General features: G+C 36.4%; 1 protein-coding gene across 16 annotated transcripts in view; it reads left to right on the top strand.

Moving 5' to 3' along the window:
- Positions 1-24,397, top strand: part of NUBPL (NUBP iron-sulfur cluster assembly factor, mitochondrial) — a 277,378-nt gene that overhangs the window by 105,312 nt on the left and 147,669 nt on the right. For 11 of the 16 annotated variants that reach the window (XR_013825372.1, XR_013825373.1, XR_013825374.1 and 8 more), the window contains 2 exons: positions 23,106-23,145; positions 23,232-23,322. Coding sequence is in view for 12 of the 16 variants with exons in the window: in XM_079908479.1 (XP_079764605.1) it covers positions 23,106-23,145; positions 23,232-23,322 (131 nt within the window). In the remaining 4 variants the exon portion in view is untranslated. Of the gene's footprint in view, positions 1-18,617; positions 19,029-23,105; positions 23,146-23,231; positions 23,323-24,397 lie in introns of those variants that run through there. The other 5 variants (XM_079908475.1, XM_079908477.1, XM_079908478.1 and 2 more) reach the window with 3 other exon arrangements.

Below are 24,397 nucleotides of genomic sequence, written 5' to 3'. Positions count from 1 at the left end.
AATATGGTATTTAGTGGGGGAGGCAGGATAGAGACATGAAAAAGATAGATAATCATACAGTGTAAGATTTGTTAAGTGTCAGATGCTGGAGGAGATTAGAAGAGGGGATGGCTATGGAGAGCTGGTTTGGAGGCTACCATGGAAGAAAGGGATTTAGATATTAGATAAGCAGAGGCTGGGGATAGCCTTCCACTTTCCTCAAGTGTGAAATGGAAATAGTACTGCCTCATAGGATTGTTATTAGGATTCAGTGAAATACAGTATCTTAAAAGTATCTATGCAGTGCTGTATGACACATAACTGCTATTTTTGTCACTCTTCTAGACTGAATATAAGTGGTTCCTTCTGTCGTCTTAAATTTTCTTTCACAGATGCCTGACTACTCCTTTAACATGGAGATAACACATAGTTTTCATTTTAAATACCAACTGGTTATCTGGAACATAATGTTGAAAAAATTCTGATCCACACCTGGTTTCAGCAGGAAAGAATGTGATCAGTTAGTGCTCAATTAGTGATGCCGAGGGCAGGTGTAAAGCAGGATGGAGGCCAGGATGGTGGTGTATGGGTTGTTGGAGTATGTAAAGCAAGGATTTATCATCCTTACCTATAGTCCTGTTATCACCTATTTTTTTTTCTAGCCCCTCCGTTCACTTCTTCCTATTAAACTCTGCAGTATAAACTGACAAGGTTCAGAAGTAGGATGCCAAGTTTATCCCTATATTTCTAGATACTCAGTAAATATTTGCTGAATGGTTAACTAAATGAAGAAACTCCTAGCCCCAGATTAGACAAGAATTTGAGGTAATAACCATTGCTCAAAAAATCTCTTTATACATTATTCCATTATATTCTACGAAGCAGCTTCCATTTAAAAAATACTTATATCCTCAACAAAGCTTAAGTTCTCAACGTCGTTTACTCATATCCGGTTCTTTTCCTAATGGAAACCACCCACATGAGAAACCGAGTGTTACTTGGGGGAAGGGATGGGTTGGAAAAGAAAGGGGCAGTTTTCTAATTGGGAAAAAGGTTAGATTTTAAGAAAGATGTGCCTGAATGGCTTTCAGCTCTGAGATGAGTGGGTTTCTGGGATGATGTAGTAGGGTTGCAGGGTGGTACAAAAATGGAAAGTATGCTGAAGACAAACAAAATTTTAATATTGAGTGATAGGTATGCAATTGTAAAAACACTGAATAATTTTCTTTGTAGTCGTACTTTCTGCTCCCTTCTCTAATATTCTAGATCCCCCTCCTTTCCACTTCTATTTGCAGTATTATTGTCTATGGGCCCTCCAGGTTGGCACTTGAATTTTGACCCATTTCATTCTCATCTTTACTCACTTTCTCTCTAAATCCTTCTTTTCTTCGAGGTAAACAAGTAGGGTATTCTAAACCTTTCCTGGGTACTATTAATTGGTAGAACTACTTTGTCTCACCCAGCCACTTGATGTCCTCCTGAAAGAAAAATAGTGATTGCAACTCCTTTCTTACATCTGATTGCTCCTAAGAAAGGATCTTGGTTTCAGAAAGAAAAGAAGGAATAGGAAAGTAGATGTGAGAAAGTGAAATTGTAAAGTTTGCACTGGATGTCCTTTCTTACTTTCTGAAGGTTCTTGTACCTTTGAGTGTCTTCTCATTAATATGTGGATAAAGGCTTGTTTTTATAAAACTTTTATTATTTACTTGACTCTATGTTTAAATATTTCTTAAAACTCATGAAATGAGGCTGTATATTCTTGGCTGTACTGTCTGCATTTAAAAAATGGATTTAATGCCTTTAGTTATGATGCCAAGTTATAATTTTTTAAAGACATATATTCCTGACATTGGTGTTCAACTGTATTTAAAATGCTTCCTTTATTTTTGGAGCTAGGAAGCAGAGTAGAAGGTACAGAGATTTTTTCAGGCTTATTGCTAATACCAAGTAAATGGGAATGTCTACTATTTAGCTGATTCATGAACAATGGGATTGCTGCAGAAAGAAGACCTGATTCTAGATCAGAATTATCCTTGGAACATTTAATGATGTCAACTTTAATAGAAAAGTTTAAAACAGCCTTTCTTATGCCTATTTCTTTTTTACCTAGCTTTTCATTTTGACATGGTCACAGTGTCTATTCTAGCTTGACAATTAATTTATAATATAAAAGTAATCTCTAAATCCGTTTGAAATCCACTGGTGACATATAATCCATTAATTAAATTTGCACCTGTTAGAAATGATAGAACTTCGTTGTAGTAGAATGAGGAGGATGTGGCAGTGTGTCATTCATTCTGTGAGTGGCATTGTGGCAATTGAAATAGTTTGACTTATAGTAAGAATCTTTTGTGCTTCAATGCATGAGCTACTGTGAAGATATGAGGAAGTGGGAAATAATGATCTGTGTCATGGTAAGTTCTGCTAATGATGGTCTCTTCATAATGCTGTTACTCATGGGGCAATGGATTCCAAAGAATCTATGTAAACTTTCAGTAGTACTTTGTTAGTTTTTCTATTAAGTTTATGTGGAGGAATGGCTGTACACATGTTCTTTAATTTAAAGTCTAGGGCAAATAAACTAATTTGTACTTGTAATCATGAGTTGTTGTTCAGAGTCTTTCTCTGTTAATTTAAAAGTATGGCTTCAGTCTATGCCAACATTCCATTCTGGTAATTTTATTAATTAGAGTAAAATGCTTTCCGGCAGTATCAATTTTGTTTACTGATACATAGGAGAAGATAGTGAAGAATGTGCCTTTAACTTTCTCTTTAATGTATATGCCCTACATGTTTAGGAGTTTCAGTATACATTATTCACTGGTGAATTTTGAAGTAACATGGTGATGAATCTGCTCACAGTGCTGAGCTTTTGGTTTACAATTGCTTACTCACTAAAGTACAAGAAATATTCAAAGTACATATTTTCTCTAGATTAGGATTTAACATACTAATAAAGTAGATTAAAGATTGTTCCTTTACAGTGTTAGAGGTTTTGATTTTCAATCTTGTGAAAAGACCTTTTTTTTTTTGGCTATGTTGGGTCTTTGTTGCTGTGCCCAGGCTTTCTCTAGTAGCGGCAAATGGGGGCTACTCTTTGTTGTGGTGCATGGCCTCCTCATTGCGGTGGCTTCTCTTGTTGCGGAGCACGGGCTCTAGGCGTGTGGGCTTCAGTAGTTACAGCACACGGGCTCGGTAGTTGCAGCACGCAGGCCCTAGAGCACGTGGGCTTCAGTAGTTGCAGTGCGTGGGCTCAGTAGTTGCGACGCATGGGCTCTAGGGCATGCGGGCTTCAGTAATTGTGGCTCACCGGCTTAGTTGCTCTGCAGCATGTGGGATCTTCCTGGACCAGGGATCGAACCTGTGTCCCCTGCACTGGCAGGTGGATTCTTAACCACTGTGCCACCAGGGAAGTCCCGTGAAAAGGCTTTTGACTGACCCAGTGTCTTAGTCTATTCAGGCTACTGTAACAAAAATACCATACATTGGGTGGCTTAAATTACAGACATTCATTTCTCACAGTTCTTGAGGCTGGATAGCCCAAGAGCAAAGTGCCAGCAGATTCTGGTCTGGTGAGGTCCTGCCTCCTGGATCACAGATGACCATCTTCTCATTGTGTCCACTCGTGGTGGAAAGGGCAAGAGAACTCTCTGGGGTCTCTTTTATAAGGGCACTCACCCCATTCATGAGAGCTCCACTGTCATGACCTAATCACCCCACAGGCCCTACCTCCTAGTACCATCACATTGGGGGTTAGGATTGCAACATAAGAATTTTGGGGGGCCACAAACATTTAATGCATATCACCTAGTTTCAATTTCTAATTCCAGTTTGAACTTTAAGCCCTTGTTTTGAATAGAGTCAAACATCTGTTTCAATGGAGGAGAAAGTCAATAGATGATACTCAGATTCTCTTAATTTATTTTGGTATAATCTTTTCCATGTTACATTAAAAACAAGATGAGGCTGCTATTGCTACTGCAGGTTTTAGCCAATGCACTAAAACAAGAAAAGGAAGTAAGGGTTATTAATGGTGGAAAGGAAAAGAGAGTTGTCGTGAATTCTTTGTAATATGTTTGTCTACCTAGAAAATTCAAAGATATGATCAGAAAATGTCTTGAAAAATAATGAGAATTCTGTAAGATATCTTGGGGGATATAAGATCACTGAATAAAAGTCAGCAGCTTTCCACTTCTAGTTCTGGCAGTGTGGCAGACAATGTTTAGAAAAATGCTTCTTGTAACAATATACCTTAAAATATTACATGGAATATTAACAAAAAGTACTTTTCAATACATGACTGAGGTAGTAGGAAAGGAAGAGAATTTCTCAGAACTTAGAAATAATAAGAAAGTGTGAGCTAATTGGTATAGGTGAGCATTGGAATTGATGTTTACCTAGGTATTACCTGCTGATCCTTGGTGGCTTAGGGCCTATATTTTATAGGTCTGTTTATGAAGGAATGGAGATAAAGTTTGGCACCTAAGAAGGGAGTAAGTGTCAATGGAGAATCACCATACAAAAGCTGGGATGCCCAAAGGATGACATCCTTAATAAATGACCATTGAAATAACTCTTCCTTACATTGGTGGCTACTGGGATATATGCTGGACTTGTCCTCGGCTCTGGTTAGAATGCAAAGAAAAGAAAAAAAGGACAGATAAAGCAGAAGATTAGACACAACTGAAGAGGACATTAGTTAACTAGAATGTAGATGAAAAGAAAATACCCAGAATATAACATATAGAGAAGATTGGGGAACAAAAAATGAAAGTTTGAGGGACATGGAGGACAGCATGGAAGGTCCCTCACAGGTCTAATCAGACTTCTAGAAGGAGATAATGGAGAAAATGTGACAGAGGCAATATTTAAAGAGAGAATGAGAGTTTTCCAAGAAAGAACTAAAATTTAGGAAAACAATAGCATTATAAATTGGCCTGGAAGGGAGAGTGATTAGATTTTAAGCATTCAAAGAAGAAAAGTTAGGGGTATTGATTACCTTTATGCTTTAAATATTTGTTTAAATAACTGGGTAATCATTTTAAGAATAGAAATGGAGTGTATGATTTCTATTTTAAAAGTGGGAAAAATGTAATGAGGGAAAGAATCACAATAAAAAAAATAAGGCTGCCCCCCAAAAAAGTTAAGCAAAGAGAAAGTACAAAACAAAATAGTAGATATGAATTCAAATGTATCAGCAACATAAATATTAATATTTTACAACTCTTCAGTTAAAAGAATAATATTGTAAGACCGGAGAAAAGAAAACCAAAATAAAACAAAAACAAAATCCAGATAGGTTAAAGCTATTTAGAAGAGATATGCCTAAAACATAAAAATATACATAGGTTAAAAGTTAAAGGATTGGAAATGATAAATCAGGCAAAATGAAAGTGGGTGTAATGTTAATAGACAAAATAGACTTTAAAGACTTTTAAAGCAAAAGTATTACTGAAAGTAAGGAATTACTACCTATAAATAAGCTTGCTTCAATGGCTATATATAGACTCATCCTTTCAAATATACCTGGAACATTGGTAAAAATTGACCATGTGCTAGCCCATGAAACAGGTTTCAGTAAATTTCAAAGATTGGTATCATTCAGATCACGTTCTCTAATATCACACAATTAATTTTGAGGTTTATAACAAAATAGTAACTAAAAACATCTACACATTTGGAAATTAAAAACAATTTCTAAATAACTCATGGTTGAAAGAGGAAATAATGAAAATGAAAACGTGAGATAAAGCTAAAATAATATTTAGAGATAAATGGTCATTAAGTGTTTATATTTAAAAAGAAGAAAGGCTGAAAATAAGTAAGGTAACTATTTAACTTAAGAAGTTAGAATAATGCAATAAACCCAAAGAAAGTAGAAGGAAGGACATGATTAAGAACAGAAATTAATGAATTTGAAAACAAAGATACAGTAGAGAGGACCAACAGAACCAAAAAAAAAAAAAAAAAAAACCTAATAAAGTAGACAAATGCCTGGCAAGGTAGACTTAAAAAAAAAAAAAAGGAGAGACAACCTATTAGTAAATTGGAACTAAAGATGGGACTTGACAAATGCAACCATTGGTTTCAAATATGAGAAAATGTTTGGACCGCTCTGTGACTATACATTTGAACATTTTCTTGAAATAGGTAATTCCTGGAAAAATGTATATCACCAAAACAGATTCAGAAATAAATAGAAAATCTAGATTATTCCATATTTATTAAAAATGGAATCAGTAGTTAAAAATTTTATTACCATGAAGATAGCAAGCCAACACAAACTAGTAATTCCAGTCTTAAACAAACTCACTCATAGAATAGAAAAATATATAATACTTTACAACTTAGTTTATGAGACGAGTTAAACCTTATAAGGCTAGAATGAAAAGGGAAAATTACAGGACAGTCTCCCTAATTAATGTATGTAAAAAGACTTAAGTAAATATTAGGAAGCCAAATTCAGCATTGTATTAAACAACTATACTGTGATTAAACTGGATTTAATACAGGGAAGCAAGTTTGGTTCAACAGTAGAAAAAATGTGTTAATGTAACTCACCATTTTAGCAGCTTAAAGGAGAAAAAGTATATTATAATTCAGAAAGATGCCAAAAAAACATCCTACAAAACCCAACAGCCACTTAGGATTAAAACTCTTCTCCAACTAGGAACAAAAGGGAATTTTATTTAACCTGATACAGTGTATCTCTAAAAACTATATAGCAAGAATCATACTCACTGGTGAACTATTAAAAACATTCCATTTAAAATTATGACTAAGAGAAGGAGGCTGGTTTCACAGCTTTTATTTAACATTATACAGGCACTCCTAATCTGCAAAATAAGTTCAAACACATAACATACATGAATAAGAAATTAAATAAAAGAAGCAAACTGTCATTATTTGAAGAAAATATAATTATTTACATATAAATTTAAAAAAACTATAGAACAGTTATTAAAATGAACACAGGAATTTAGCAGGGTGGCTAGATATAAGATTAATATACAAGAAAATTAAATTTCTATATACTAGCAGTAAAGAGAAAATGCAGTTTCAAAAAAGATACAACAGGGAACTCTACTCAATGCTCTGTGGTGACCTAAATGGAAAGGAAATCCAAAATAGTGGAGATATATGTATATGTATAGCAGATTCACTTTGCTGTACAGCAAAAAGTAACACAATATTGTAAAGCAACTATATTCCAAAAAAATTAATTTAAAAAAATTGTACAGAAATGGAAAAAAAAAGATTTAGCCTATTCCTTAAAATGTCACCTCTTTCATAAGTTTGTCCCATTCTCTTTAATTGAAATTAAGCATTCCTCATTTTATTGGCCAAGAGTAGTTTGTTTACATATTTGTAAGATTATATCTTACAACAGTTATCTCATAATTGACTGTTTGTCTCCGCCCACTTGACTTTAAATGTCATTCATAGAACAAATGACAATGAAAACACAACGGCCCAAAACCTATGGGATGCAGTAAAAGCAGTTCTAAGAGAGAAGTTTATAGCAATACAATCCTGCCTCCAGAAACAAGAAAAATCTCAAATAAACAACCCAACATTACACCTAAAGCAGTTAGAGAAAGAAGAAAAGAAAAAAAAACCCCAAAGTTAGCAGAAGGAAAGAAATCATAAAGATCAGATCAGAAATAAATGAAAAAGAAATGAAGGAAATTATAGCAAAGGTCAATAAAACTATAAGCTGCTTTTTTTTCTTTTTAACATCTTTATTGGAGAATAATTGCTTTACAATGGTGTGTTAGTTTCTGCTTTATAACAAAGTGAATCAGTTATACATATACGTATGTTCCCATATTTCTTCCCTCTTGCATCTCCCTCCCTCCCACCCTCCCTATCCCAACCCTCTAGGTGGTCACAAAGCACGGAGCTGATCTCCCTGTGCTATGCGGCTGCTTTCCACTAGCTATCTTTTTTTTTTCTTTTCTTTTTTTGCGGTACGCAGGCCTCTCACTGCTGTGGCCTCTCCTGTTGCGGAGCACAGGCTCTGGACGCGCAGGCTCAGCGGCCATGGCTCACAAACCCAGGCACTCCACGGCATGTGGGATCTTCCTGGACTGGGGCACGAACCCGTGTCCCCTGCATCGGCAGGTGGACTCTCAACCACTGCGCCACCAGGGAAGCCCTAGTTACCTATTTTACGTTTGGTAGTGTATATATGTCCATGCCACTCTCTCACTTTGTCACAGCTTACCCTTCCCCCCCCATATCCTCAAGTCCATTCTCTAGTAGGTCTGTGTCTTTATTCCCGTCTGACCCCTAGGTTCTTCATGACCTTTTTTTTTTTTTCTTAGATTCTCTATATATGTGTTGGCTTACGGTACTTGTTTTTCTCTTTTCTGACTTACTTCACTCTGTATGACAGACTCTAGGTCTATCCACCTCACTACAAATAACTCAATTTCGTTTCTTTTTAAGGCTGAGTAATATTCCATTGTATATGTGTGCAACATCTTCTTTATCCATTCATCTGTCAGTGGAAACTTAGGTTGCTTCCATGTCCTGGCTGTTGTAAATAGAGCTGCAAAGAACATTTTGGTACATGACTCTTTTTGAATTATGGTTTTCTCAGGGTATATGCCCAGTAGTGGGATTGCTGCGTTTATGGTAGTTCTATTTTTAGTCTTTTAAGAACTTCCATACTGTTCTCCATATGGCTGTATCAATTTACATTCCCACCAACAGTGCAAGAGTGTTCCTTTTTCTCCACACCCTCTCCAGCATTTATTATATCTAGATTTTTTGAAGATGGCCATTCTGACCAGTGTGAGATGATATCTCATTGTAGTTTTGATTTGCATTTCTCTAATGATTACTGGTGTTGAACATTCTTTCATGTGTTTGTTGGCCATCTGTATATCTTCTTTGGAGAAATGTCTATTTAGGTCTTCTGCCCATTTTTGGATTGGGTTGTTTGTTTTTTTGTTATTGAACTGCTTGTAAATTTTGGAGATTAATCCTTTGTCAATTGCTTCATTTGCAAATATTTTCTCCCGTTCTGAGGGTTGTCTTTTGGTCTTATTTATGATTTCCTTTGCTGTGCAAAAGCTTTTAAGTTTCATTAGGTCCCATTTGTTTGTTTTTGTTTTTATTTCCATTTCTCTAGGAGGTTGGTCAAAAAGGATCTTGTTGTGACTTATGTCATAGAGTGCTCTGCCTATGTTTTCCTCTAAGAGTTTGATAGTGTCTGACCTTACATTTAGGTCTTTAATCCATTTTGAGTTTATTTTTGTGTACGGTGTTAGGGAGTGTTCTAATTTCATACTTTTACATGTAGCTGTCCAGCTGTCCCAGCACCACTTATTGAAGAAGCTGTCTTTTCTCCACTGTATATTCTTGCCTCCTTTATCAAAGATAAGGTGACCATATGTGCGTGGGTTTATCTCTGGGCTTTCTATCCTGTTCCATTGATCTATATTACTGTTTTTGTGCCAGTGCCATGCTGTCTTGATTACTGTAATTTTGTAGTATAATCTGAAGTCAGGGAGCCTGATTCCTCCAGCTCCATTTTTCGTTCTCAAGATTGCTTTGGCTATCCAGGGTCTTTTGTGTTTCCATACAAATTGTGAAATTTTTGTTCTAGTTTTGTGAAAAATGCCAGTGGTAGTTTGATAGGGATTGCATTGAATCTGTAGATTGCTTTGGGAAGTAGAGTCCTTTTCACAATGTTGATTCTTCCAATCCAAGAACATGGTATATCTCTGCATCTATTTGTATCATCTTTAATTTCTTTCGTCAGTGTCTTATAATTTTCTGCATACAGGTCTTTTGTCTCCTTAGGTTTATTCCTAGATATTTAATTCTTTTTGTTACAGTGGTAAATGGGAGTATTTTCTTAATTTCACTTTCAGATTTTTCATCATTAGTGTATAGGAAGGCAACAGATTTCTGTGCATTAATTTTGTATCCTGCTACTTTACCAAATTCATTGATTAGCTCTAGTAGTTGTCAGGTAGCATCTTTAGGATTCTCTATGTATAATATCATGTCATCTGCAAACAGTAACAGCTTTACTTCTTCTTTTCCGATTTGGATTCCTTTTATTTATTTTTATTCTCTGATTGCTGTGGCTAAAACTTCCAAAACTATGTTGAATAATAGTGGTGAGAATGGGCAACCTTGTCTTGTTCCTGATCTTAGTGGAAATGGTTTCAGTTTTTCACCATTGAGGATGATGTTGGCTGTGGGTTTGTCATTTACAGCCTTTATTAGGTTGAGCTAAGCTACCTCTATGCCTACCGTCTAGAGGGTTTTTATCATACATGAGTGTTGAATTTTGTTGAAAGCTTTCTCTGCATCTATTGAGATAATCATATGGTTTTTCTCCTTCAATTTGTTAATATGGTCTATCACATTGACTGATTTGCGTATATTGAAGAATCCTTGCATTCCTTGAATAAACCCCACTTGATCATGGTGTATGATCCTTTTAATGTGCTGTTGGATTCTGTTTGCTAGTATTTTGTTGAGGATTTTTGCATTTATGTTCATCAGTGTTATTGGCCTGTAGTTTTCTTTCTTTGTGACATCTTTGGTTTTGCTATCAGGGTGATGGTTGCCTCATAGAATGAGTTCGGCAGTGTTCCTCCCTCTGCTGTATTTTGGAAGAGTTTGAGAAGGATAGGTGTTAGCTCTTCTCTAAATGTTTGATAGAATTGGCCTGTGAAGCCATCCGGTCCTGGGCTTTTGTTTGTTGGAAGATTTTTAATTACAGTTTCAATTTCAGTGCTTGTTATTGGTGTGTTCATATTTTCTGTTTCTTCCTGGTTCAGTCTTGGCAGGTTGTGCATTTCTACGAATTTGTCCATTTCTTCCAGATTGTCCATTTTATTGTCATAGAGTTGCTTGCAGTAATCTCTCGTGATCCTTTGTATTTCTGCAGTGTCAGTTGTTACTTCTCCTTTTTCATTTCTAATTCTATTGATTTGAGTCTTCTCCCTTTTTTTCCTGACGAGTCTGGCTAATGGTTTATTAATTTTATTTATCTTCTAAAGAACCAGCTTTCAATTTTATTCATGCTGTCATTTCCTTCACTTCTTTTTCATTTATTTCTGATCTGACCTTTATGATTTCTTTCCATCTGCTAACTTAGGGGTTTTTCTTGTTCTTCTTTCTCTACTTGGTTTAGGTGCAAGGTTAGGTTGTTTATTTGAGATGTGTCCTGTTTCTTAAGGTAGGATTGTATTGCTATAAACTTCCCTCTTAGAACTGCTTTTGCTGCATCCCATAGGTTTTGGGTCATTGTGTTTCCATTGTCATTTGTGTCTAGGTATTTTTTGATTTCCCCTGTGATTTCTTCAGTGATCATTTGGTTATTAAGTAGTGTATTGTTTAGCCTCCATGTGTTTGTATTTTTTACAGATCTTTTCCTGTAACTGATATCTAGTCTCATAGCATTGTGATAGGAAAAGATACTTGATACCATTTCAGTTTTTTTTAATTTACCAAGCCTTGCTTTGTGACCCAAGGTATAATCTATCCTGGAGAATGTTCCATGAGCATTTGAGAAAAATGTGTATTCTGTTGTTTTTGGGTGGAATGTCCTATAAATATCAATTAAGTCCATCTTGTTTAATGTATCATTTAAAGCTTGTGTTTCCTTATTTATTTTCATTTTGGATGATCTGTCCATTGGTGAAAGTGGGGTGTTAAAGTCCCCTACTATGAATGTGTTACTGTCGATTTCCCGTTTTATGGCTGTTAGTATTAGCCTTATGTATTGAGGTGCTCCTATGTTGGGTGCATAAATATTTACAATTGTTATATCTTCTTCTTGGATCAATCCCTTGATCATTATGTAGTGTCCTTCTTTGTCTCTTCTAATAGTCTTTATTTTAAAGTCTATTTTGTCTGATATGAGAATTGCTACTCCAGCTTTTTTTTGATTTCCATTTGCATGGAATATCTTTTTCCATCCTCTCACTTTCAGTCTGTATGTGTCCCTAGGTCTGCAGTGGGTCTCTTGTAGACAGCATATATGTGGGTCTTGTTTTTGTATCCTGTCAGCCAGTCTGTGTCTTTTGGTGGGAGCCTTTAATCCATTTACATTTAAGGTAATTATTGATATGTATGTTCCTATTCCCATTTTCTTAATTGTTTTGGGTTTGTTATTGTAGGTCTTTTCCTTCTCTTGTGTTTCTTGCCTAGAGAAGTTCCTTTAGCATTTGTTGTTAAGCTGGTTTGGTGGTGCTGAACTCTCTCAGCTTTTGCTTGTCTGTAAAGGTTTTAATTTCTCTGTTGAATCTGAATGAGATCCTTGCTGGGTAGAGTAATCTTTGTTGTAAGTTTTTCTCCTTCATTACTTTAAATATGTCCTGCCAGTCCCTTCTGGCTTGCAGAGTTTCTGCTGAAAGATCAGCTGTTATGGGGATTCCCTTGTGTGTTATTTGTTGTTTTTCTCTTGCTGCTTTTAATATGTTTTCTTTATGTTTAATTTTTGATTGTTTGATTAATATGTCTTGGCATGTTTCTCCTGGGATTTATGCTGTATGGGACTCTCTGTGCTTCCAGGAGTTGATTAACTATTTCCTTTCCCATATTAGGGAAGTTTTCAACTATTATCTGTTCAAATATTTTCTCAGTCCCTTTCTTTTTCTCTCCTTCTTCCTGGACCCCTATAATTTGATTGTTGGTGTGTTTAATGTTGTCCCAGAGGTCTCTGAGACTGTCCTCAGTTCTTTTCATTCTTTTTTCTTTATTCTGCTCTGCAGTAGTTATTTCCACAATTTTATCTTCCAGGTCACTTATCCGTTCTTCTGCCTCAGTTATTCTACTATTGATCCCTTCTAGAGTATTTTTAATTTCATTTATTGTGCTGTTCATCATTGCTTATTTCCTCTTTAGTTCTTCTAGGTCCTTGTTAGATGTTTCTTGCACTTTCTCTATTTTATTTCCAAGACTTTGTATCATCTTTACTATCATTATTCTGAATTCTTTTTCAGGTAGACTGCCTATTTCCTCTTCATTTGTTAGGTCTGGTGGGTGTTTACCTTGCTCCATCTGCTGTGTGTTTTTCTGTATTCTGATTTTGTTTATCTTAGTGTGTTGAGGTCTCCTTTTCACAGACCACAGGTTTTTAGTTCCTGTTGTTTTTGGTGTCTCTCCCCAGTGGTTAAGGTTGGTTCAGTGGGTTGTGTAGGCTTCCTGGTGGAGGGTACTAGTGCCTGTGTTCTGGTGGATGAGGCTCGATCTTTCTGGTGGGCAAGTCCATGTCTGGTGGTGTGTTTTGGGGTGTCTGTGGACTTATTATGATTTTAGGCAGCCTCTCGGCTAATCGATTTGTCTGTGCTATGTCTTGCTAGTTGTTTGGCATAGGATGTCCAGCACTGTGGCTTGCTGGTCATCGAGTGAAGGTGGGTCTTGGTGTTGAGATGGTGATCTCTGGGAGATTTTTGCCGTTTTATATTATGTGGAGCTCAGAGGTCTCTTGTGGACCAGTGTCCTGAACTTGGCTCTCTCACCTCAGTGGCACGGCCCTGATGCCTGGCTGGAGCACCAAGAGCCTTTCATCCACACGGCTCAGAATAAAAGGGAGAAAAAATAGAAAGAGCATAAAATAAAGTAAGATAAAATAAAATAAAGTTATTAAAATAAAAAATACTTATTAAGAAAAAAATGTTTCAAAAGTAAAAGAAAAAAAAAACGGACAAACAGAACCGTAGGACAAATGGTGAAATCAAAGCTATATAGACAAAACTTCACACAGAAGCATACACATACACACTCACAAAAAGAGGAAAAGGGGCAAAAATAATATATCTTGCCCCCAAAGTCCACCTCCTCAGTTTGGGATGATACGTTTTCTATTCAGGTATTCCACACATGCAGGTACATCAAGTTGATGGTGTAGCTTTAATCTGCTGCTTCTGAGGCTGCTGGGAGAAATTTCCCTTTCTCTTCTTTTTTCACACAGTTCCCGGGGTTCAGCTTTGGATTTGGACCCACCTCTGCATGTAGGTCACCTGAGGGCGTCTGTTCTTCACGTAGACAGGACGGGGTTCAAGGAACAGCTGATTCTGGGGCTCTGGCTCACTCAGGCGGGGGGAGGAGGGGTGCAGATGCAGGACAAGCCTGCAGCGGCAGAGGCTGGCGTGATGTTTTACCAGCCTGAGGCACGCTGTGCGTTCTACTGGGGAAGTTGTCCCTGGATCACAGGACCCTGGCAGAGGTGGGATGCATAGGGTCCCTGGAGGGGAGGTGTGGATAGTGACCTGTGCTTGCACACAGGCATCTTGGTGGCTGCAGCAGCAGCCTTAGCGGCTCCTGCCCATCTCTGGGATCCGCGCTGATAACTGTGGCTCGCGCCAGTCACTGGAACTCCTTTAAGCAGCACTCTTAATCACCTCTCCTCACGCGCCAGGAAACAAAGAGGGAAGAAAAAGTCTCTTGCCTCTTTGGCAGGTCCTGACTTTTTCCTGGACTCCCTCCCGGCTAGCCGTGGTGCACTAGCCCCTTCAGGCTGTGTTCACGCTGCCAATCTCAGTCCTCTCCCTGCGATTCGACTGAAGCCCGAGCCTCAGCTCCCAGCCCCCACCTGTCCCGGCGGGTGAGCAGACAAGCCTCTTGGGCTGGTGAGTGCTGCCCAGCACCGCTCCTCTGTGCGGGAATCTCTCCACTTTGCCCTCCGCACCCCTGTTGCTGCGCTCTCCTCTGTGGCCCCGAAGCTCCCCCCTCCGCCTCCCTCAGTCTCTGCCCGCGAAGGGGCTTCCTAGTGTGTGGAAACCTTTCCTCCTTCACAGCTCCCTCCCACTGGTGCAGGTCCTGTCACTGTTCTTTTGTCTCTGTTTTTTCTTTTGCCCTACCCAGCTATGTGGGGAGTTTCTTGCCTTTTGGGATGTTTTAGGTCTTCTGCCAATGTTCAGTGGGTGTTGTATAGGAGCAGTTCGATGTGTAGATGTATTTCTGATGTATTTGTGGGGAGGAAGGTGATCTCCGCATCTTACTCTTCCACCATCTTCTCAAATCCCCCTAAAAGCTGCTTCTTTGAGAAGATAAACAAAATTGATAAACCGTTAGCCAGACTCATCAAGAAAAAAAGGGAGAAGACTTAAATTAACAGGATTAGAAATGAAAAAGGAGAAGTAACAAGTGACATTTCAGAAATACAAAGGATCATGAGAGATTACTACAGGAAAGTATATGCCAATAAAGTGGTCAACCTGGATAAAATGGACAAATTCTTAGAAAAGCACAACCTTCCAAGACTGAACTAGGAAGAAATACAAATTATGAACAGACCAATCACAAACTCTGAAACTGAAACTCTGATTAAAAATCTTCAACAAACAAAAGCCCAGGATCAGATGGCTTCACAGGCGAATTCTATCAAACATTTAGAGAAGAGCTAACACCAATCCTTCTCAAACTCCTCCAAAATATAGCAGAGGGAGGAAAACTCCTAAAGTCATCCTATGAGGCCACCACCACCCTGATACCAAAACCAGACAAAGATGTCACAAAGAAAGAAAACTACAGGCCATTATCATGATGAACATAGATGGAAAAATCCTCAACAAAATAGTAGCAAACAGAATCCAACAGCACATTAAAAGAATCATACACCATGATCAAGTGGGGTTTATCCCAGGAGTGCAAGAATTCTTCAATATATGGAAATCAATCAATGTGATATACCATATTAACAAATTGAAGGATAAAAACCATATGATCATCTCAGTAGATGCAGAAAAAGCTTGTGAGAAAATTTAACACCCATTTATGACAAAAACCCTGCAGAAAGTAGGCATAGAGGGAACTTACCTCAACATAATAAAGGCCATATATGACAAACCCACAGCCAACATCATTGTTAGTGGTGAAAAAGTGAAATAATTTCCACTAAGATCAGGAACAAGACAAGGTTGCCCACTCTCACCACTATTATTCAACCTAGTTTTGGAAGTTTTAGCCACAGCAATCAGAGATGAAAAAGAAATAAAAGGAATCCAAATCGGAAAAGAAGAAGTAAAGCTGTCACTGTCTTCAGGTGACATGATAGTATACATAGAGAATCCTAAAGATGCCACCAGAAAACTATTAGAGGTAATCAATGAATTTGGTAAAATAGCATGATACAAAATTAATGCACAGAAATCTCTTGCCTTCCGATACACTAATGATGAAAAATCTGAAAGAGAAATTAAAGAAACACTCCCATTTACCCTTGCAACAAAAAGAATAAAACACCTAGGACTAAACCTACCTAAGGAGACAAAAGAGCTGTATGGAGGAAATTGTAAGACACTGACGAAAGAAATTAAAGATGATACTAATAGATGGGGAGATATACCATGTTCTTAGATTGGCAGAGTCAACATTGTATAAATGACTCTTCTACCCAAAGCAATCTACAGATTCAATGCAATCCCTATCAAACTACCAATGCCATTTTTCACAGAACTAGGACAAAAAATATCACAATTTGTATGGAAACACAAAAGACTCCGAATAGCCAAAGCAATCTTGAGAACGAAAAACAGAGCTGGAGGAATCAGGCTCCTGGACTTCAGACTATACTATAAAGTTACAGTAATCAAGACCGTATGGTACTGGCCCCGAAACAGAAATATAGATCAATGGAAGAGGATAGAAAGCCCAGAGATAAACCCACACATCTATGGTTACCTTATCTTTGATAAAGGAGGCAAGAATATACAATGGAGTAAAGACAGCCTTGTCTATAAGTGGTCCCAGGAAAACTGGACAGCTACATGTAAAAGAATGAAATTAGAACACTCCCTAACACCATACACAAAAATAAACTCAAAATGGATTAAAGGCCTAAATGTAAGGCCATATACTATACAAGTCTTAGAGGAAAACATTGGCAGAACACTCTATGACATACATCACAGCAAGATCCTTTTTGACCCATCTCCTAGAGAAATGGAAATAAAATCAGAAATAAACAAATAGGACCTAATGAAACTTTAAAGCTTTTGCACAGCAAAGAAGACCACAAACAAGATAAAAAGACAGTCCTCAGAATGGGAGAAAATATTTGCAAACTAAGCAACTGACAAAGGATTAATCTCCAAAATATTCAAGCAGGTTGTGCATCTGAATATGAAAAAAACAAACAACCCAATCAAATAATGGGCAGAAGACCTAAATAGACATTTCTCCAAAGAAGATATACACATTACCAACAAACACATGAAAGGATGCTCAACATCACTAATCATTAGAGAAACGCAAACCAAAACAACAATGAGGTATTATCTCACACCAGTCAGAATGGCTATCATCAAAAATATACAAACAATAAATGCTGGAGAGGGTGTGGAGAAAAGGGAACCCTCTTGCACTGTTGGTGGAATTTAAGTTGATATAGCCATTATTGAGAACAGTATGGAGGTGCCTTAAAAAACTAAAAATAGAACTACCCAATGACCCAGCAATCCCAGTACTGGGCATATACCCTGAGAAGACCAGAATTCAAAAAGAGTCATGTACCACAATGTTCATTGCAGCACAATTTACAATAGCCAGGACATGGAGGCAACCTAAGTGTCCATTGACAAATGAATGGATAAAGAAGATGTGGCACATATGCACAATGGAATATTACTCAGCCATAAAAGGAAACGAAATTGTTATTTGTAGTTAGGTGGATGGACCTAGAGTTTGTTGTACAGAGTGAAGCAAGTCAGAACAACAAATACCGTATGCCAACACATATATATGGAATCTAAAAAAAAAAAAACACCATGGTTCTGATGAACCCAGGGGCAGGACAGTAATAAAGACACAGATGTAGAGTATGGACTTGAGGACATGGGGTTGGGGAATGGTAAGCTAGGACGAAGTGAGAGAGTATCATTGATATACCTATACTACCAAATGTAAAGTAGATAGCTAGTGGGAAGGATCTGCATAGCACAGGGAGATCAGCTCAGGGCTTTCTGACCACCTAGAGAGGTAGGATAGGGAGTGTGGGAGGGAGACGCACGAGGGATTGGATATGGGGATATATGTATATGTATAGGTGATTCCCTTTGTTATACAGCAGAGACTAACACAACAATGTAAAGCAATTATACTCCAATAAAGGTGTTAAAAATTTTTCATACATAGGCTCTGCAGACAGAATAAGCCTTTTTAAGAACACTGTCTCCTGTCTGCTGGAGTTTAAGCTCCATTAGACCATATCTCTGATGTTCACTGATGTTTTACCAGGACCTATCCCAGTGTCTAGCAACTAGGGGTTATAAAGTAAATTTTTGTCTAATGAGTGTGTGAATGAATACTCTCATGAATTGGAATTTTGGTGTATACCAATATGGGGCAAGAGTAATATGGTGTAAACTTTGAAGAATATCCTTGGGTTTAAAAAGTGGAAGAAGGGCTTTCCTGGTGGCACAGTGGTTGAGAGTCCGCCTGCCGATGCAGGGGACACGGGTTCGTGCCCCGGTCCGGGAGGATCCCACATGCCCCGGAGCGCCTGGGCCCGTGAGCCATGGCCACTGAGCCTGCGCATCCGGAGCCTGTGCTCCACAACGGGAGAGGCCATAGCAGTAAGAGGCCTGAGTACCGCAAAAAAATAAATAAATAAAAAATAAAAAGTTGAAGAAGTATTTAGAATCTATCAGCACAGACTTGATTGTTGCTATTATTATTATTTATCAACATTGATAATTTTTTCGCCAAATCCTTGGTGAATGTATACTGGATGATATCACATTTTATATCAACTATAGATTTTAATATAGATTGACGTTTATGATAATTTTATAATAAACTTCATATAGATCATAAAAAAAGATACAAATAGCTTCAGAAATACAGGGTACCTGGGAAAAAACCTAACAAAGAAAATGTACAGTTTTCAAGAGGAAAAGAATTCTAAAATTTTATTGAAAGATTTTCAAAATGTCAATAATTGGAAAACAAATGATGTTCATGGATAGGAAAACTAAATTTTATAAAAATCTCATTTCCTTCTAATAGTCTTGCAAATCCAGTCAGAAGTCCACTTGTCGAAATTGATGACCAAGTTGAATATACAAATTATAAAGGTGAGCAAAGGGCCTGTGAATAGGTAAGACACTCTTGAAGAGAGAGAAAACACAGGAGACTTGTGCTGCCAGATACGGGTACTTATTATAAAACTGCAGTATATGCCTCCTGTTTGGTATTGGCTCAAGGATAGACAGATAAACTAGTAGAATCAAATAGATAGTCCAGAAACAGACATATATATATATATGGAAACCTGATTTATGACAAGGCTAGCATTGCAGACTATTGATGGTAGGACAATTTATTATCCACGTGCAAATAAAGTAGTGGATCCTCACACTACACACACAAATTAATTTCAGATGGTTTAAGGACTTAGATGTAAAATGCAAAACTATGAAGGTTTAGAAGACAATATATGATCTCAATGACTGTATTAGTAAAGGCTTTCTTAAACAAGACCCAATAAGGATAGACCATAAAGGAAAAAACTGATTAATTTGATTACATAAAAAGTAAAAACTTCTGTTATTCAAAAGACATTATAAAGGGACAGAACAGCAGAGCCTTGTTCAAGATGATGAACTCAAATGCCTAGTGCATTTGATTAATGTATTTGATATTTGCACAACTGGAAAATAGGAAGAATTTGCTAATAAATACATAGAAAATGAAGGAAACACATACATGCTGTGCAAAGATCTTCTTATCAATTCAGGGAGAGAAAGGAAAAATAGTATTGTGTGCTATATTGCTCACCTATTAGTAACATTTACATGATGTCTAATAAAAATGGTGATATAATTGCATTGGGAAGATGGGTGCATGAAAAGTATGCCTGTGTTTGTGAAAAAGAGCTAAATACTTTAATATGTCATGAGATAACTAAAAATTGTCAACCTTTTGGTTTGGTAGATTAGCTAATTGTATCAACATTAATTTCCTGGTTGTGATAATTGTACTATGGTTATATAAAATATTAACATTAGGGAAAGCTAGGTGAAGGGTATATGAGGACTCTGGCTATACTTGCAACTTTCTGTAAGCCTAAGATTAATTCATCATAAGAAGTTAAAGAAATCAACTAATAGTTGTTGGCTCTGGGGAGTAAGAAATGTGACAGTGCTGGGGGATTATTGACATTTGCTAATAATTTTTATAGTACTACTTGACTTTTTAATTGGTATGCATTTGTTATTGGAGAAAATGGAAAGTAGAAAATTGTGCAGAGCCCAATGGAGGAAAGTTATTTCTCTGTAAATTTAACTTGGATGCTTTGGAAAGAATTGACAAAGTTAGTTACATGGAAAAGAATATTGCTATCAAATTATCTATGAGGGAGATTGAGCTTGTTAGTTTAGTCAGAAGTTAAAGAGGGAAACCATTAAAAAGTATATACTTAAACATTTTATTTTAGCTTGGAACATAAAAATGCATACTTATTCACCAATCTTTTAATGAAGGGCCATAGCTTTTTGTGTGTGTAGGGAATCCAGTGAATAGAGTTCAGTAATGGATTTCTTATATAAACCATGCCTGTATGCTTTATCATAATTTTAAATTTCAGTCTCTTTAAAGAGGAGAAAGAACCTAAAGAACATATGATAAAATGTATCTACCTCCATACTTCTTTTCATCTTTTAAAACCAAAACACCCTATCCATTAAACAATAGCTCTCCATTGCTACTTTCCCCTCCCTCTGGCAACCACCATTCTACTTTCTGTCTCTATCATTTCGACTACTTTCAGTATCTCATATAAGGGGACCATACAGTATTTCTCTTTTTGTGTCTGACTTATTTTACTTAGCAGTGTTCTCGTGGTTCATCCATGTTGTAGCATATGTCAGAATTTTCTTCCTTTTTAAGGCTGAATGATATTCCATTGCATATCTATACCACGTTTAGCTTATCCATTCATTCATTAAAGGACCCTTGGGTTGTTTCCACATTTTAGGTATAGTGAGTAATGCTGCTGTGAACGTGAGTGTACAAATATCTCTTCAAGACACTGATACCCTTCAATCCTTTTTTCATCTCTGCTTTCAATTCCACCAAGAAGTGGAATTGCTGGATTGTATGGTAATTCTATTTTTAATTTTTTGAGGAACTCATATTATTTTCCATAACATTTCCATTTTACATTCCCATGAACAGTGCACAAGGGTTGCCATTTGTCTCTATTCTTGCCAACTGTTGTTATTTCCTGTGGTTTTTTATTTTATGGCAGCCATCCTAATAGTGTGAGGTGGCTTCTCATTGTAATTTTGATTCACATTTCCTTAATGATCATTGATGTTGAACATTTTTTCATGTGCTTATTGGCCATTTGTATATCTTCCTTGGAGAAATGTCTATTCACTTCCTTTGCCCAGTTTTGAATTTTGTTGTTGTTGTTGAGTTTTAAGAGTTCTCTCTATATTCTATTCTGGCTATTAATCTCTATAAGATATATGATTTACAAATATTTTCTCCCATTCTTTGGGTTGCCTTTTCACTCTGTTGATATTATCTCCTGATGCACAATGTTTAAAACCTTTCATGAACTCCAGTTTGTCTATTGTTGCTTTTGTTGCCTATGTCTTTGGTGTGTATCCAAGAAATCCTTGCCAAATCCAATGACATGAAGCTCTTGCCCTATGTTTTCTTCTAAGAGCTTTATAGTTTTAGCTGTTACATTTAGGCCTTTGATCCATTTTGAGTTAATTTTTTGTCTGTGGTGTTAAGTAAGGGTCCAACTTCATTCTTTTGCATGTGTATATACAGTTTTCCCAGCTTTTCCCCCAGTGAATGATCTTGGCCTCTCTGTGAAAAAAATCGTTTGACTGTGTATGTGAGGGTTTATTTCTGGTCTCTCTATTCTGTTTCATTGGTCTATATGTCTGCCTTTATGCCAGTACCACATTGTTTTGATTGCTGTAGCTTTGTAGTAAGCTTTGAAATAAGGAAGTATGAGTCCTCAAGCTGTGTTCTTCTCTTTCAAGATTGATTTGCATATTTGGGATCCTTTGAGATACCATATGAATTTTAGGATGGATTTTTTATTTATGCAGGAAATATTACCTTGATAGGGATTTTGATAGGGATTGCACTGAATCTGTAGGTGGCTTTGGGTAGTATTGACATCTTAATATTAAGTCTTCCAGTTAATGAACATGGCATACGTTTTCGCTTGTTTATGTCTTCTTTAATTTCTTTCAGCAATGTTTTGTAGTTTGCATTTTGCAAGTCTTTTACGTCCTTGATTAAGTAAATTCCAAAGTATTTATTCTTTTTGATGCTGTTATAAATGGGATTTTCATAATTTCCTTTTCAGGTTGTTCATTGTTAGTATATAGAAATGAACTGATTTTTGTATTTTGACTTTGTATCCTCTACTTTACCAGATTTATTTATTAGCTCTAATAGTTTTTTGTGGAACCTTCAGGGTTTTATATATAAGATCATAACATCTGTGAAAAGAGAAAACTTTACTTCTTCCTTTCCAATTTGGATGCTGTTTATTTCTTTTTCTTGCCTCATTGCTCTGGCTATAACTTTCAGTATTATGTTGAATAAAAGTGGCAAAAGTGGGCATCCTTATCTTGTTCCTGATCCTAGAGGAAAAACTTTCAGTCTTTTACTATTGAGTATGATGCTTGCTGTGGGTTTTTCACATTTGGCTTTTATTATGTTGAAATACAAAATAGAGTTTGTTACTTTCTTTGGATTCTTATACTTTTCAAAAATTTCAAGTAAAGAAAAGAAATAACTGTGTGTTTGCAAATATACATGTATACACATACTAGATAAGCATATGTATATAATTTATTTATCGATATATATGAATAAACCTGGTGGACAAAATTACTTATTGAGATTATTTTTTAGAACATTTGAAAATAGTAGATGAAGTGTTTCTTAATAAAACTATATCCCATCTATTTTTAGATGTTGCACCCATTGGGTGTATTAGTTGTATGCTTGGTATAATGTTTAAACTGTTGCAAATTGAGGTGAATTAGTTGGAAGTGAAAGACTAGCAATATGAGTCGCTTATTTATATTTTTAATTTGACACTCTTTGATAAGAAAACGCAATATGTTTATGTATAATGACTTACTCTTCTAGAAGATTTTTTTTTCTTATTTCAGGTAACTTAATGCGGCCTCTTTTGAATTATGGTATTGCTTGGTAAGCATATCTTTTTTACTTTATGTTACTTTTCAGAATAATATTAACTTATATAAATTAGTTGTATTTTTGGTTTCCCATTGCAGTATGTCCATGGGCTTCCTGATTGAAGAGACTGCACCCATTGTTTGGAGAGGCCTTATGGTAATGTCAGCCATTGAGAAACTGTTGAGGCAGGTAAGAAAATTGCATTAAGCATCATTTTATTATCGGCACACTGTGGTTAATATTTTCTGATTGGAGAGTCGTTAAAATTTGCAGTCAGGTTTGAGATGTTTTGCAAAAGAACCCAGTCAATATACTGAATTTATAATGAGGTGTGTGGCGCCAAGACCAACTTTCACTGTCACATGATTGAATCTTTCCCGTTGCTTATTAGTACTAAAATCTAATGTCTTATTTTATATTATTCTGTTTCTCTGTTCAGACTCTGTTGAGTCTACATCAAGGCAAGGAAATTTATTTTATAAGTAATTTGCGTTCTTTAGATTTATGGTTAATTTCGTAGTGGCCAATATTGAGTTATAACGGCAATGTAGAAATTCCTTAGATGTAGAAAAAATTCTATAAACCACAGTGCTTATGATTAAAATTGCTTCAGAACAAAATGAAATTTTATTTTACTCTGAGTACATATGGCTACATATTTATTTATATAATATCTGTCCAATCAACTTGAATTTGACCTTAAGGAAAAGAACAGTTGATTGGATAATCTAAAAATATCAGATGAGCTCTATGTTATTTATAGGAATAAATTTTATTTTTTCTTAGTAACTGTGAATTTATAGTCAGTTATGTTCTAGGTAAATATTATAAGTACTTTGGATTTTCTCCACTGACTTATAACAATTACGCCTTATTTATTCATGTTTTACTTTGGGTCAGGCACCATGCCATAGGCTGGCAGTTCTAATCATACATATTCCTATATTCATTTCCAGTTGTGAAAGTAAGTAGATATAATATGTCTTGAACTCTGAAACTCTTCTTTTTTCATTGTAACATCTTGTCTTTTTTCTGCTGCTTGAGTTCTGATAAATGTGCTCTTTGCTCTTTGGTCCCAGAATCCTCCTATCTTCTCAGCACATTTAAGTCTCTTGGCTGCATTTCTTCCTCTTTCACACTCAGATCCCATAGTTGATTATTTCAGTTATACTCCTGACCCCATCCATTCCAGTTCCTTTGTGATCTTGACCTTTATTTCTGTGGATTAAGCCAGGATTTTTTTTTTCTTTAAGGAAATTCTAAA

The sequence above is a fragment of the Stenella coeruleoalba genome (genome assembly GCF_951394435.1).
Source record: "Stenella coeruleoalba genome assembly, chromosome: 2".
NCBI classification, from domain to species: domain Eukaryota; kingdom Metazoa; phylum Chordata; class Mammalia; order Artiodactyla; family Delphinidae; genus Stenella; species Stenella coeruleoalba.
Note: the sequence above shows the minus strand (reverse complement) of the source record. Positions and strands in the feature narration are given on the sequence as shown.